The following is a 15,534-nucleotide window of genomic DNA, read 5'->3' on the forward strand; positions in this document are numbered from 1 at the left end:
ATGTACACATCGCGTTATTACACCGTCGGCTGGCAGCACACCACGGCGGGCTCGAATGCTCCGAAACCTTAACAACTTCCATGCGCACGTCCGAGCTTCAGTCCAGCCCCGTATGGCTTGAACACACACACGCACACTCACACACCCCACCCTCCTTTCCCAGCTGTATCCCGTCCTTACACCGAGGAGCCAGCACACATCTGCCTGTCTTGGCCTCTCGTAATCTCTTTTTTGCGGAGAGGCTTGCTGCCAAAACTCTTGCTGATCTGAAACCAGCTACGCGCCTATGTAGCTCGCCAATGTTTGCATCCCCGTCGTGCCCCAACCTTCCCTGCTTTCATCCCCCAAACCCACCAAGGCCCTACATTTCCCTGCGTGTATGCATTACCAGTCCCCCACGTGCCCGACCCATAACACCAGCCAATACCCACATCCCCGTGCAAAGAGCTGTCACTACGGGCGTATGCTGCGGCCAACTGTGCACATACATATTATTCTCCCACGGCCATTTGCGCTCGTACCTGGGAGCGCAGCTTTGTGAGCACATCACGTTCGCGCATCAGCTCCTCCAGCTTCTTTTTCTCACCATCCACCTCCTTCTGCTTGGTCTCCAGGTCGCGCTCAAGCTGCGTCAGCTCGCTGCGTAGCTGATCTCGCTCGCGCTCCACCTCAGCGCGCTGCTCTTCCAGCTGCTTTGTTTTCTTGAGCGTCTGCTCGCGCAACTTGTTGACGCGTGAGGCTTCCTGCTTGATCGCTGCAATTTCCTCCTCCTTCACCTTCAGCTCCACCTGCTTTGCAGAGTTTTCCGCCAGAAGCTGCGTGTTCGTGTGGATCTGCTCCTCCAAATCATGATGCAATTTCTGCATCTTCTCGTTAAGCAGGTTGTACTCCTTCTGCACTTTCTCCGTGGCGAGCTTGGATTCGCGTAGCATCTGTTCCAGCTTGGATACCTGCTCCTCTGTCGACGTCACCTGCAGTTGCTTCTGCTTAATCTCCGACGACCGCACCTCCAGCTGTTGCCGCAGCTCCTTCATCTCCTTCTCCATGCGCTCCTTCTTGCGAATTTCTCGCTCCGCCTCGGCCTTCTTCTCCGCCACCGCGTCCTTGAGCTGCTGGATGTCCATCTCCAACTGCAACTTCTCCGTCTCCGCCCCCCGTAGCTTCTCCTGCGTCTCCATCAAATCGGAGCGCAGCGCCATAATTTGATCCACCTGCGCGTCGCGCTCGCGCACCAGCTCCTCCTTCTGCTTCAGCAGTTCGTTGAGCGTGGTCTCCTCGCCGATAGCCAGACCGGCGCCCTGCTCCACGAGCCGCGTTAGGTTGGCAATCTCAATCTTCAGCTGCTGAATTGTCTCCTTCGCCTTGGCCTCCTTCTCATGGCTGGCGTCCACCATCTTCCAGGCCTTCTCGATTTCCTTCTTAAGCGCGGTGATGGTCTGCTGGTCCTCCTCATTGAGCTTTAGTGCCGTTTGAACCTTAGCGGCATTGGCGACTATCTCGGCGTTCAGCTCCCGGCATTTCTTGATAAGGCGCTTCTCGCTCTCTTCGGTTATTGGTGCGGGGATGAGGTAAAAGGCGCGGGGGTGTCTTTGTAGTGCGGTAGGAAGGGTTAGGGACTGGCTCGGGTAAGATGGTGCGCGGGGTGATGGCGCGGGTAGCTGACCAAGACCATGCTGGTGATAAGTTGAAAGGGACGGCAGAGGCACCGCTCCAGGGCTGCACGAGCAAACAGCACGAAACGCCGGCAACGCGAAATGCATCGTGACGCAGGTATTGCTTTGGCAGCCAAGCTAACCGCTGGCGCATACTGCGGACAATCGCTCCGCAGCTGCTACGGACCCAGAATTCCCATAATTGTTTGGGCACGGTTGGCGCCAGGGAGAGGAAGCCATGGGCACGACGCACGCGACGTCCAACCCCACAACACTAGCGCGGGGCCCGAAGCTTACCATGAGACTTTTTCAGTGCTCTGTGAAGTTTTTCGTACTCGATACGAAATCGTTCAAGGCTTTTGTCACCAACGAGCTCTTGAAGAACCTAGCGGAGTAAGACGGATAACCGTTGCTCAATAAAGGGTGACAAATTATACTTGAAGCCCCGCAGGCTATGAATGTATGATGATGTATGTGGGCTAGAACATAGCGAGCCGTGGTAACTAGGCCCGTCAAAGCAGAAGGATGTCCGCGAGAACTTAGTAGCGCCCCACCTCTTGAAAGTCACGCTCCAGCGCCTCATATGCCCTATTTTCAAGCTCTTCATTGGGCTTGACTGGCCCGCCGTCCTCCGCCATTTTGGGCTGCGGATTCAGGACTTCCTATGAAAGGGTTTGCATCCACTGATGACCTAGCGTCGTTGAAGGTTAACAAAGTAAGCCCCAGTCCAGGACTGCAAAGCGGTAACTTCAACTTCTTTGTTTGTCTTAAAAGTCCCAGATGGCTCTCTTCAACTAGCTCAGGGTAGTGCCGTACTTCAGCACTCAACGTATGAACGAGCTTCCCTACACTTAACGGCTGTTATGATGGCACATACTTCTTGTGTGTCCAAAATTTAAAGGTTAAGTCGTAACAAGTTTATGCTGAACCTCAAACATGACCCAATACGATGAGCTTGTGAAGAATCGCACATGAAAATCGATATAAGTCATGTTCAGTTTTCCCTAAAAGATTTTGTTTACAGCATCTGTTTGCACCAAACTTTGCAGGACATCGTGTTTCTCGTGCAGGCGTATGACAACAACCGTGTGGCTCTGTCATATGAACATGTAAAGCTTGAGCTCATTGCTGACGTGCCTGGGATCTCAGGCACTGCTCATGCTCAGTTGGTCCTGCGTGCAGACCAATCATCTTTTGCTCCATATCAGTGCAATTGCATGTTGGCGATGCATAATGACGGTAAGCGCAAAGGACACTAGTCCCAGCGCCTTGCAAGAAGGCCATGGCCGGTCGCTTCATTGGTATGCATGTAGCATAGATGTGCCGCGCCAACCTTATGGCCAAGGAATGAGATTATGGTGAAGTATCTTACCGATTTTTTTGCAAGGTGTACAGCTTACCTGCCGCCGGTGCGCTGGTCTAGGCAAACAGACATTGGCAATTTGCCGACGGCAAACGCTTCGGGAGTTTCGGGTCGTACCGAAACTCCCGAAAACAGAAATAGAGTTCCCGAAGCCGGCCGAGCACGCTGAAAAAAGATGGGGGCCCTTGTGAAGCAGCTGCCCGCGTTTCCAAAGCACGTATGGTGATGTGGAAGGTGCGGAAGTACGTCGGTGAAATATAATGTGGTAGGACTGGAGAGAATAGTGTAGCAGTATAATGTATTGTGAGTGTAGCTGAAGCTTTCATCGTGGGCGCGTCTCGTTGCAAGCTAAGCAACGCGTATACATGACGTGTAGCATCAGTCCTCAGTTCACTTCTTGTAACGAACATCAGCATAGGTCCTAGCCCTCTCGCTTGGAGGGATATATGCAAACAAACATCCTGATAGGTAAACTCGCATGCTACCGAGCATTCAACCGAGCACATGCATGCTTAGTTGAATGGTGAGATGCGACCCCCCTTCATTTCGTGCTCGGCAAGCCTGCCACCGCGTACCGGATATGTTGGCGATGTTACAGAGACGCTGCACCTTGGTTTCTGTGTGCAATGCATACGATGCTCGACTACACGTGCCCAACTGAAGACACACCGGTGGTTGTGCAGCAGCTCTTGAGGCTTTGTTCGCTGAAATCCATCCTGAGACGCGGCACCTCGGTACCTGTGCGCAATGCGTACGCTGCTCGCCCGCGCCGTCCAAAACTACATGTTTCCATCTGAAGACAATGCTGGTGGTTCTTAAACAGAATTTGAGCTTGCTGCTGGCTCAAGTCCTTCCGTAGTAGCTGCAACACGGCTAACGCAGGCACGGCCGAATGCGCTGCGAAAAGCTGTTCCAAGCCCTCAGCGGCATCCATTTTCCTTGCAAGGTTCTGAACGACTTTCGCGATTCTTCTCTTTACCTAATTCTGCGTTGTTATTATTTATTTCGTAAGAGTGTAACTTGAGTTTAGTCGGAACAATGTGCATTATGCGCTGCGCTACCGAAAGCAGGCGCCTTATGGCTGATTCTTCGCCGACCGCTTCATCTTCCGCGGCAGTTTCAAGAGCCCAGAGTTGCAAGCTACGACGTTGGCTTTCGGTGCTTTTATTTACTGCAAAGCATCCACGCAATAGTCCAGCGTGCGGCTATGGCCAACATGCTCACCTGCGCAACGCGCTGGCGCACCTGGTCCTCATCCGCCAAGAAATTTTACATACATTTGTACAGGCGCATTTTGCGAATCGCACGCGCGCATCTGCGCGGCAAAATTCGCTCCTGACTTTTGGGACGAGATGTACGGAGTCTCTATTCGCGAAGTACGACCGGACACATTTGTGCGAGAGGCTGCTTAAAGATGAAATGCGTGTTGGCTTCGATCCCAACACGTGAGGCAACGACAAGGAGCCTTGTGCTGCTGAACCCAGGAATTCGTGAAGGCAGCGGCCCCTGATGGTGATGACACCACGAAGTACAACACGCGTTGACAGGCCAGAAGCGCAGGACTGTCAACTGAGGTGGTCGTACACGTACACACCTCCTATGTAGCTGTTCCTCACAATCCCCTGTGGTTAGAACCCAACAGCTTTCCCCCTTGCATATGCCGACATAATGTACACCTAGGTGAATTCAATTACACGTTGCATGCTTCTGCATTATCGCACATCCCACCTAAGACCTAACCGTGCTCTCCTGCGCTCCTCCCTTAGCAACTTCGGTCCCTTGCTTCTTAGTGATGCTTCCCAGCCGGCTCGCACCATGCCTGATGTGATACCGCAGCAGCTGCTACCGTGCCTTCTGGTTTCTGCTTCCCACTGTGGATTAGAGCCGCACCGAGGTTATCGCTGTACTTGCAGCCTCTCGTGCGCTGCCTTGCGGTGCCCTGGCGCGGCTCCGCGCGCGCTCCGGGCATCGCATTGGTCGCCATTCCCGTCACTTTGCATTCCGTTCGCCCAGAATGGGCATGGGCGACGGGAAGCTGCAATTGGCATTTTTTTATTGTTCAGATAAATGGCTGAACCTCTTATCCTCAATTGTAGTTTGGGATTTGCAAACGGACTGCGCTAGAAGAAATGATGTTTCGGCCGACAGTTCAATTACAAGGGTGTTAAACATCAGATAGCTGCTTGTACGCTGGGGAATTAGAAGACTGGGAGACAATGAAATAATGCAAATCTAGCCACCGACGAAAGCGCTTACGACGCCGGTCAAGATTTACTTCGAGACAATGCCACCTGGTCATTTAAAATGTTACCCTTGAAATAACCTCGGGTCACTCGGTCACTCCGCCGTACACTGTGTTGCACCAAGTTTCAGTTACATAAGATGTGTATTTGTGATTGTAATTCTTACGGAGCATGTCTTTGGAAAAGTTCCTCGCAACTGCACGGTGTCTGACCAGCCTTCCCTGAATTTTTGATATTTGTACTACGTAACACTTGTGGTAGGTTGCTGTGCCCGTGCACGTGAGCTTGGAGAGATCTCACATGTTCACATGTTCGATGTACGGCTTCGTTTAGTGCAGCTAGGCAATAATCCTTGTCATTCTTAATTGTCTTAGTATAACGACATGGCCAGGTGGATATTCCTAAACTGTCTTTTTGTACCGTAGGCTTATGAAAATCAATACACGGGAAAGGAAGCGCACAACAAGGAATTTGGAAGTATTTGCTTATCGTAAAACGCCATGAGCAAGCGGCCTAGAGAGTGGGACCTCGCATCCGATGAAAGCGAGAAGATCCCACGCGTCGTTGGGTTGTTAGGCGTTAAAAGCTGGTCGGACTTCCAGTCAATCATGAATGTTTCCGACAACTTTCCCTGTTCGTCAGAAGACATGTTCGGCGCACAATCTGTCTTCGCCTCCCCAGCGCCACAAGGATTTGAGGTCGTTGGCGTGAAGCTACTTTTGGAGCTCCTCAGCGAGCCAGTCATTTGGTTTAAAGAAACCGTACTCCATCCAGACAATCGGGAGGAACCCCTCTACCTCCTCCTATACTCGGTCCTGTCCAAACTGGCACTGCTAAGTCTCGACCAAGGTTCACTGGTTATCTCCTCAGCCGGTGCGGACTCCTTGATTGCCGCCTTCAATGCGCACTATCGTGCAGCTCACGTCATTGTCGGTCCTCAGGTCCTGATGATCCACTTGACGACGGGGCTGCAATTGATGCCGCTCGGGAAGCCGCATGGGACAAAGTTTATGAAATTACCGGTGACTATGAATCCTCTGACCATAAACTGGCGGAGCGGCTTTTCAGGTCACCTGTGCAGCCCGGTGAGTGCCGCCTGCGTGCATGGAAGGAACATGTCGTGACCTGTGCACCTTCCGCCACCGCATTTAAGTTCAAGAGGGACTCCCGAGGCGTGGAAGAAACCATGTACGGTAGGGCCGTTGCAGAGTACATGACTATGCTCCGGAGAATTGTTAGGAGGTAGCAGCTGTTTGATTGAAACGCGACTTTTGGTTATCTCAAATGGAACAGCTATGGATTTTACATGTCGGCTAGTTCGCAATCAATGCACAGCCGGGGGTCGGGTATGGTAGGTGGTTTACTGTCGTGGTCGCCATGTACCCGTGTACGACTTAGCTACTCAATCACCAAAGTCTGCAATTTGTGAGTACATAACATGGTGGGTTAGTGCAGTGCACGCTGAATGGCTCTCGTCCTTAACAAAGTGTGCTGGTTTCTAAACGCCTTACTCCCTCTCCTGCACACATCTCGACTCTTTTCCCCTGCCTTACAGTCTCTAGAGCCCCCGGCCCTATTATGGCCCCCTGTGCTGCGTTTTAACTGGGTCACGGATGTGGTCGGTGATTAGAGTGATGACTGGCCGTACGGCAGCTTGGCGGCCCAACTGTGTGTGCACATGTGCACCCTTTTATTCAAAGGCCGGTTGGGCTTCACTGACTGTTGGTTACTGCTCCCTGAATTGGGAGAGGAGGCTTGGTGCTTCAGAAGGTTCAAGAGCTGATCTAGGTTTCTGTATGTGTGTTAGCAGGATCAATGAATTCCATGCCTTCCCATGCGTCCTGTAAATCCTGTCAGACAAGGGCTAGGAATTCCTCTGGCTGCTGGCATGTGTCGTGTTTCACTCCTGCATCCACATCTAGCTGCTAACAAGCTTGCCACAAGTGGTTTTGCCCATGGGATGGGATTTGCAATGCTGCAGGTCGTTCTGAGCTTGTTGTCGTCCGTGTAAACCCCGGAGATAGGATATCACCGTATGAGTGTCTGGAGACGAATGTTCGGTCATACTGCAAGGCCGTGATGCTGGTGGAGCCGAAGTGTAGGATGGTCTTCACAGACGACATATGGCAGCCCATGGCAGAAGCTACAGCGCTGGCGATCCTGAACGGCAAGCAAGATCCGGTGACGGTGCTGCTCACGGATGCTAAGTCCTGGTATTTTGCCTCTGTGCAGCTGGTCGGAGAGATCGACGAAGAGGGACTTCCCCCGCCCACTCAGAACGAGTTCCAGGCATGTGGCTACCGCCTCCGTCTCTTCGCTTGCAAACATTTCACCTGTAATCTCCTATCCGAATCCGGTGATAGAAATTATGCATGTGTGGCTAAGGTGAGGCCGAAATTTGGGGGCCAGTTATCATGCAGATAGGGGCTTCGGCTGCATAGTGTGGGTGGCCGGATGTTGTCCGTTCAGGATGTTGTCTTTCTGGGGGCTTTAGGAAGCACAGTTCGTGAGGCTAGGAGCCATGAAGGTGTTCCGACAACTTGATTACTAATTCGGTTGCCTTGATGGAAGCAGTGTGTAGAGTCCATATGCTGCGATGTATGGTATGGGCCTGGCGAGGGTGAATGTTTTACAGGGTCAGCAAGTCCATCTGTCGTACAGTACGGCATACAGAAGGTGATGCATTGCTGGAGTATGCTGGGTATGCATGTTGAGGGGCCTTTTCGGCAGTCAGCTACACCTCTTTGCAGGTAGGTAATCCTCTCCAAACGTCCCCTTGGTCCTGCAGGTTTTCGCCCACATGCACACCGTGTTGTACCCTGGCGTAGACATCTCCCAGGTTGCAGCTCGGGCGGAGCGGGGCAGTGGTGTGCTTAAAAGTCTGGCGGACAAGTGGGCGGAACCCTGTATCAGAGATGTGGAAGAGATGCAGAGGCTGAACGACATTCGGCGGAAGATAAGGGAAGAAGAAGAACGAGAGAAGGCTGCAGAGCAGAAGCGGAGGGACCACGAGCAGTGGATGAAGGACCACGAGCAGGAGATGAAGGCCTTAAAGGAAGAGATTGAGGCTCTCAAATGGCAGCTGCAGCAGCAGCAACAGCAGCAGCAGCAAGGCCAGTAATGGTAGTGTGGTTGAATTGGCCTACGGCGGCTGGACAAGGCACTGTTGTGCTTCCATGTGTGTACGAGCATGCAGCATTGGAAGCGCGAGTAGGGAATGTAGGAGGTCGCTGTTGCAGCACAACAGCAGGCGGTGTATAGGATAGTGTCAAGCTGGGATGCATGCGATGCTGATGATCGTTGCATGCGTTGGTACTGCATAAAAATGGATAGGAGTAGATGGCTGCAGAGAGTCCGAGAGGTCTTGGACATTAGTTTGGGATTGGCATAGTGGAGGTGCAGTGCACAAGATTAGGTGCTTCATGTGGACCTGCAAGTAATGCTTCGGAGCTAGCAGCTTGCACCACATCTCCGGTGCCAAATAGAGACAGCAAGCTAGTCTATTCTTTACCTAATGCACGTCCGAATCGACTAGTAATGGATTTTTTACCTATCACTCAATTCTCGATTGGCATAGGTGTAGGGTAACCCGTTACCAAGGGGTAACAACGGTGTTGGGTAACCCCTTATCGCGGGGTAACAAAGGGGTCCCGTGAATTCCTGTCGATATCACTGGATTCTCAATCCGTTAACAACCGCCGCCGAAACTCCTTCAAGTACATCATCAGACGTGATTCCTAGCTGCGCGATTGCTGTTGCCATATCCCCGTTGGCTATATTGCTGAGCACGTGCTGCTTGAGGCCGTATTCCAGCGATTCTAATTTTCGAAGGTTTTGGGGTTTTGAAAGCATTTGAACAAGCAAAATTCGACATTGGTGGTAGTATTAGCGGAGGACATACAGGGTTGGTTGGACTCCGATTATTTGACAATTTGCGAGCTGAACATGAGTATTTAGGTTGGGAAAGGTCGTGTTTCGCCCAAAACTTTATGTAGCGCCAGTTGCGATGTCCGTTCTAGGGCAAGCATGCGTTTACCACCTTGCAAAGGAAGACCTTATGCCACATCTTCTACCACATCTTCTACCACAGACCCTAGGGTCTGCCATGGCCCCTTCAAAAACGTTTTTTTTGTTTCTTTTCTGTACGGTTTGTGCTTCGAACTCACTTCCCCTTCTGCTTGGTAACACAGCATTTTTTCCTGAAGGCCTGTACCTCTCATCTGATTTCAATGCTGCCGCTCTCTAACCCGTTGCTTGCATCTGATTCCCAGGTCGCCTCTGTAAGAGCCTGGCTCAGGACTTAAGATGGGTCTTACGGATAGCACCCGGACACCAAAATTTCTGCCCCATACGACAGCAAGGGCCTGACCTGGACATTAAAACACCGTAACAGATCTGGCAAATAATGCGGTAAAGTAATGCGGTACGGCCCGTACACGCCTCCTGTTCTCAGTTTCCTCCTGCCCAAATGTCCGGTACAAGCAGGGCGGGAGTAAATGGGTCTGCCCCGTTTACGAACCCCAGCATCTCTACTGCGGTGCGCTGGCGGTTCACTTCGCATTGCCTATCGTTGAGTAGCGGTTGGAAATAATTCCGCCATACTTCAATGTCGGTGACGGGGCATGGGCCCTTCGTACCGTCCGAAAGGTTTTGCCACAACTCTTTGGGATGCCCATGATAGCTGTTAATGAAATCACGGCATTCTTTGTGCTCAAAAGCCACCCAAGCGTGCCAAAGCTCCCTGTTATACTCCTCCCTATCCAGGACAGGGAGGACCTCCCGATATTCCTGACACGCTCCCTTCCTTAAACGCGCGCTGCTATAAGCTTAGTATCCACATCATTTGTGAGCACTCTTCATTCCGCTAGGGCACGTGCCCTGATCATCCATCCTGCCTGCTTCTTCTTTCACCCCAGACAAATATTGCCTGCAATCCCCTGCATGAAGAAGAAGAACGAGAGAAGGCTGCAGAGCAGAGGACGAAGGAATACGAGCAGATGACGAAGGAAGCAGAGCAGAGGACGAAGGTCTTAAATGAAGAGAATAAGGCTCTCAAATTGCAGCTGCAGCAGCTGCGGCAGCAGCAGCAAGGCCAGTAATGGTTGTGTGTTCTACGAACTGTAACCCCATGACCTAGTGAAATGTATCCCTAAATGTAATCGTAAGCGACGGAAGGCGATATATTGTACATGGCGTGGCCCGTTGATGACACAAGTTCTTAGCGGGCGTCAGCGATGCAAGCCGTTCCTAGTGTAGAAGAGCGCCTAACAAGTCCTATGTGGGCGTCGAGAAACTGGCAATGACGTCATCATTGCCAGTTGGTTGCTTGATGGTTTGGGCATCATTGTTGCAAATCATATTGTTCGTTTGAGTGCGTGTTTGGTCTTAGGGGTTCAGGCGACGGGTATACGCCCCTGCGCGGCTGCCGGTGTGCATCCAGCTAGACGTCGCCGGCTATAAATATTACGACAGCACAATGTACCACAGCACAATGGCATTGTGCTGCCTGTTCGGCGCGCTTCTTTGGCGTGGTTAATAACTTCGAGCTGCGCAGCTTGTGGCCGAGTCCATAACACTTCTTGCATAGTATTTTACGTTTTTGTAACATAAGTGTGAGGCTCTCCGCTAAAACACTCTCCGGTTTTGTGTTTTGTCTGGGCCCTCCCACCGACGGCAGTGACATCCAGATCTATGCCGCCGTAGCAAGTCTGCCGACCTTTCTTGTTTGAGAATCTCAATAACAAGTGTGTACTCCAAAAAACGTCACGACGTTCTTGTGCTTGCACTCCTATGCCGTACGGACTGCCCGGCGAATCAAACGGGGGTCAAGTGGCTGCATCGGGGCCGAGCCCCTTTTCGGCTTTGAAAAGCCACCCCTCTAGTCGAACTCCATTTCGTTGAAACAACGCGGCGGCCTTCCTGGTGGAGCCGCCTTGGGTTTACGGCCAGAAGAAGTAACGTGAAGTGTTTAAGCTCGAAGTGTTTGGGGTGAAGGAGCGGTCCTTTCGTCCCCAGCATGATCTTCCCTGCTATGAACTTGAGAGGGCTGGGGCACGTTCGGCAACTCGAATTTCGAGCTCTTAAAACTGGACACTTAAATCCAACAAAGGTTTTGCGGATTTGCGCGAAGCAAACGCAGCGAGACGACGCGAGGCGAAGTACAGGAATCGCGCAAAACGACCGCACTTAGGGTTACGCCTGATCCTCCGAAAACACATTCGAATGGGATGTCGTTACTTCGTGTGCTACTGGCACGTGGAGAGGAACTCGACCGCGCTTCCAAGAAATTTTGAAACGTGGGTCTCCCTATGGCTGGCAACTGGAGGCCAAGGCCCAGGATGCATGTCAGGCAGGCGAAAAAGCAGGCACACGCTTGCGGTACTGAGCAACAAAACCCCACACCTCCCACCCCGATTTCCCCCCGTGGTATCGCCAAGTAGCAGCACCTTAGTCCGTATGTACGTAAGCTGTGCGGCAGCGTTGCCGCCTTCCCTGCCTCTTTTAAGGTCAGCAGTTTCGCCGCGTCATGTCAAGAAATTTCTACCCAAGACAGGTCAAGAAAGGATCACAGAGTCGTGAGAGCGCGTCCCAAAGTCTCAACCAAACACAACCGGAGCACAGAGCGCGGGTCAGGGTCACTTACGGTAAGGCAAAACCACGGCACACACAGCGTGACAGACCTTGCAACTGAAGCCGCCCTGAGCTTCATCCTGGACGGCTGCGGGGCCCATTCCGCAACACATCGCACTATGGGGCGGGGCTGCCTGCCACGTAAGTCACGTAAGCGGCAGACATTCGTACGTGCTGAATGTGCGAACCTTTGGCGTGAGGACAACGCTGAAGCTGCGGTAAAAGTCAGGGAAATTCAGGGGGGGAACCACCGACAGCTGCATCAGGCCCGACGCCGCTGCGGCGGCCGTCCTTGAGACTCCTCGCCGCCGGGGCGGACCTCGGCGTCAGACTCCGCTGCCAACTGCGCCGCAGCTGACGGCTGTCGCCGCGGCGGCGCCGCACTTGCCGTACTGGCCGCCGGCACTGCCGCTGCATCCGGTTCGTTCTTCATGGCCTTAAGCTTGATCCGAATCTTCGGCATGACGACGGGTGCCTGCGGCGCCGCAGGTGCTGATGGCGCCCCTGCTGCCGCTGCTGCCCCTGCTGCCGACGCTGGCGCCACGGTGGGCGGATGGGGCTTGGATGCGCTGGCGCGTGACGGCAGCACGCCCCCTGGAGTCTCTTGAGTAGATGGAAGCGGCGGCCCACCGGTTGAGCCCGCGATGGAGTGGCGGCGGGGAAGCAGCCCTGCACCTGGCGGTGCCCCGCCCCCGGCGGCGGCGTTGGCGCCACCCCCGCCAGCAGCAGCGGCGGGCGTCGACACGACGTCTGCAACCGGAAGCGGCACATTTTTAATTTTAATCTTCAGTGTCCGAATTGGCGCCGCCGGAGGTGCCGCCCCTACCGAAGCTGGAGGTGATGCCGCGGCCGCCGCTGGGGCTGGAGCTGCTGGCGGTGCGGCTGCCGGAGCTGCTGCCGGTGCTGCTGCCGCCGGTGCTGCCGTCACCGCCACCGCTGAAGGAGCTGCCGCCGGTGCCCGTGCTGGCGCTGGGGAAGCTGCTGCCGCCGGCGCCGCAGCAGGTGTGGGCACAGTCGGCGTCGGTGTCGGCACCGCAGGAGCTTTCTGCTTTGCCTGCTGCCCAGCCTTCCCGATGACAGTGGACGCTGCTGCTGCTGCTGCTTCTGTGCCTGTCGTAGGTGCAACACCTGTCAGCGCCGCTCCGTCAGCCGTCGCTCGTCGCCGCTCCTCCGCCGATGGCGGAGGCGGAGGCGGACCCCCGCTGCTCGACGTCGCCGGCCGCTTCGGCACTGGCTGCGGCGGCCGCGACCCAGCGCTACCCGCCCTGGCGGCCGTACCCGCCGCAGCCGCCGCCGCCGCAGGCCCTCCTGGCATTTGACTCGGTGTCGGCGAAGAGGCCATAGCTTTCTTTTGCTTGAACGCCGCCGCCGCCGCCGCTGCCGCCGCTGATCCCGGGCCTGCACCAGCGGGTGCGGGTGCAGACGCTGCTCCTTCCGCCGCACCACCAGGCCCTGCCCCGCCGCCGCTCGACGCATTCGGCCGCGGCGCACGACCAGCCGGCCACTTGCGTGCTGACGGCGCCGCCGCCGCCGCCGCTGCTGCTGCTGCCGCTGCTGCGACGGCCTCCCGGGGCGGCGACGTCGTCGGCGTAGACCTGCCGGCCGCCGCTCGATCGCCTGACGGCGGACGGGACCCTGTCGCAGCAGCCCGCGCCGTCGCCGCCGACAGACCTCCATCCATCTCTCTCGACCTCGGCGGGCTCGGGCCCTGGGAGGACGTCCGGTGCTGCGGCTGCGGCTGCGGCGGCCTTCGAACTGACGGCGACGGCGGCGACGCGCCAGTCCGAACCGGTGACACGGTTCTCGCAGCCGACGCCGACGCCACGCCCGGCGCTTTTGCCGCTGGCTGCGCGACACGGTCCCTCACCCCGGAGGGACCCCCGGGTCTTGGCGGTCTTGGCGGGGACGGCCCCGAGGGGGGCCTGTTGGGGCTCGTACTGCTTCCTGGGCTGTGTGCGGACAAAGCTCCCGTCGCGGACCCTGGCACCGGCCTAGGCCTGGGCTTAGTGCCAGCCATTCCCGGTCGGGACTCCGTCGGGCTGATGGAGCGTCCCCGGGCTGCGGCGGCAGCCGCAGCGGCAGCAGCGGCGGCGGCGGCGCCAGGCCCAGACTTTAGCGGCGGTCCCCGACGGGGATCGCGTGGGGGACCGCCGCCGGCGACAGCACCGCTGCCGCCGCCGCTGCGTGGCGACGTCGACGTCGAGCCTGGCCGCGGCGGCGATGGCGAATACGCCGGCGGCCGGAGCGGCGAGACCCCAAACGTTGGCAGTCTGCGTGGGGGCGCCTCGCCTGTGGAAGGCGCTCTGGATGTAGGCGCCGGTGCAGTAGCATGGCCAGCGGCGGCGGCAGAGGGCGCAGTAGCGGCCGCAGGTCCTCCCGCGGCTGCCGCCCCTGCGGATGCTACGGCCCCGGGCTCAGGAGGTGTCGTGGGGCCCCGGCCTGAGGGACTCGCCTCCGACGGCGTGGCGGCGGCCCCCGGCGACGCCGCAGCGTCCGGCCGCGTCGGATTGTGTACGGCACCAGCGGCGGCGGCGGCTTCCATAGCGTGGACTTGTGAGGGCGGCTGCCCCGGCGACCTGTACGGAAGCTCGAGAAGAGCACGCGTGCACGTTTGTGAGCCCTCGAGATTATTCAATCTGTATAATCTGTACAGGTACTAGCCGACCGGCACTGACCGACCGACCGACCGACCGACCGACAGGTACTAGCCGACCGGCACTGACCGACCGACCGACCGACCGACCGACCGACCGACCGACAGGTACTAGCCGACCGGCACTGACCGACCGACCGACCGACCGACCGACAGGTACTAGCCGACCGGCACTGACCGACCGACCGACCGACAGGTACTAGCCGACCGGCACTGACCGACCGACCGACCGACAGGTACTAGCCGACCGGCAACACATCCGGAGGCACACAGGAAGCAAGGAAGACATCAACGAAACTTTTTACCCTGTGACCGCCTAAAGACCATTCCACAAACTTACTGAGCCGAAGACTTCCCCATCGTAGCCTCCGAAACCACGGGCTGGCTGACGTGGCCTGCAGCCACCGGCCCCGCAGCTGCCGCGCTGCCGTCCGCGGCTGAGGCAGCGGCGCCAGCCGACGACGTAACGGCGCCCGGTCGGACGGTCGAGATCTTAATACGCTTCAGCGCCGGCATTGCTTGCGCCGCAGCGGCCGCGGCGGTGCCTGCTGTACCGTCGTACATACCGGCAGTGCCGACGGAGCGTGCAGGGCCGCCGGCGGCATGAGGCGGCATGCCGTTGGCGTGGCTACGCAGCGGACGACCCGTCACATTTGACGGCTCTGGAAGGGCCAACTCCGCGGCCAGTGCGTCCTCGGATGAGGTCCTGAGGACCGCGTGGGGACGAGCCAGGCCCGAAGGAAATCAGTCGCTCGGTTGGTTAGTAGTTGGTTGGTCGGTTGGTTGGACATGTCCCCCCTCTCGTATTCTCCCCATCCTCCTCCTTCCCGTCTCAAGGCCCATGAAGCCCGAGAACCCCCTATACACCACCTCCCATTCAGACTCCTCCTCCACACACCTTTCCCCCCCCTTTCCCCCTTCACTTCCCGACACAACCTGCCTTCACCTTGCGACCTCTCCAAGCTTCCCACCCCAACAAGCCCTCCTATCTCC

The 15,534-nt window shown here is 56.3% G+C and overlaps 2 protein-coding genes across 2 annotated transcripts in view; one reads left to right on the plus strand and one right to left on the minus strand.

Moving 5' to 3' along the window:
* Positions 1-5,758: 5,758 nt before the first annotated feature.
* VOLCADRAFT_104058 (uncharacterized protein) lies at positions 5,759-9,542 on the plus strand (the record flags this gene model as incomplete). The annotated part of the gene is made up of 5 exons (XM_002948683.1): positions 5,759-6,131; positions 6,200-6,343; positions 7,240-7,643; positions 8,047-8,150; positions 9,530-9,542. 5 exons carry the CDS (start codon positions 5,759-5,761, stop codon positions 9,540-9,542), a joined length of 1,038 nt encoding a protein of 345 aa, XP_002948729.1.
* A 746-nt stretch (positions 9,543-10,288) lies between these two features.
* The window catches only part of VOLCADRAFT_89164 (uncharacterized protein), a gene marked incomplete at both ends in the record, with an annotated part of 17,220 nt that continues 11,974 nt past the window's right edge, over positions 10,289-15,534 (minus strand). Inside the window, 6 exons of the mRNA XM_002948818.1 lie at positions 10,289-10,330; positions 12,077-12,145; positions 12,208-12,422; positions 12,519-12,638; positions 13,017-14,464; positions 14,882-15,247. Coding sequence (XP_002948864.1) covers positions 10,289-10,330; positions 12,077-12,145; positions 12,208-12,422; positions 12,519-12,638; positions 13,017-14,464; positions 14,882-15,247 — 2,260 coding nt within the window. The remainder of the gene's footprint in view (positions 10,331-12,076; positions 12,146-12,207; positions 12,423-12,518; positions 12,639-13,016; positions 14,465-14,881; positions 15,248-15,534) is intronic.

Source organism: Volvox carteri (genome assembly GCF_000143455.1).
Source record: "Volvox carteri f. nagariensis unplaced genomic scaffold VOLCAscaffold_11, whole genome shotgun sequence".
Taxonomy (NCBI): domain Eukaryota; kingdom Viridiplantae; phylum Chlorophyta; class Chlorophyceae; order Chlamydomonadales; family Volvocaceae; genus Volvox; species Volvox carteri.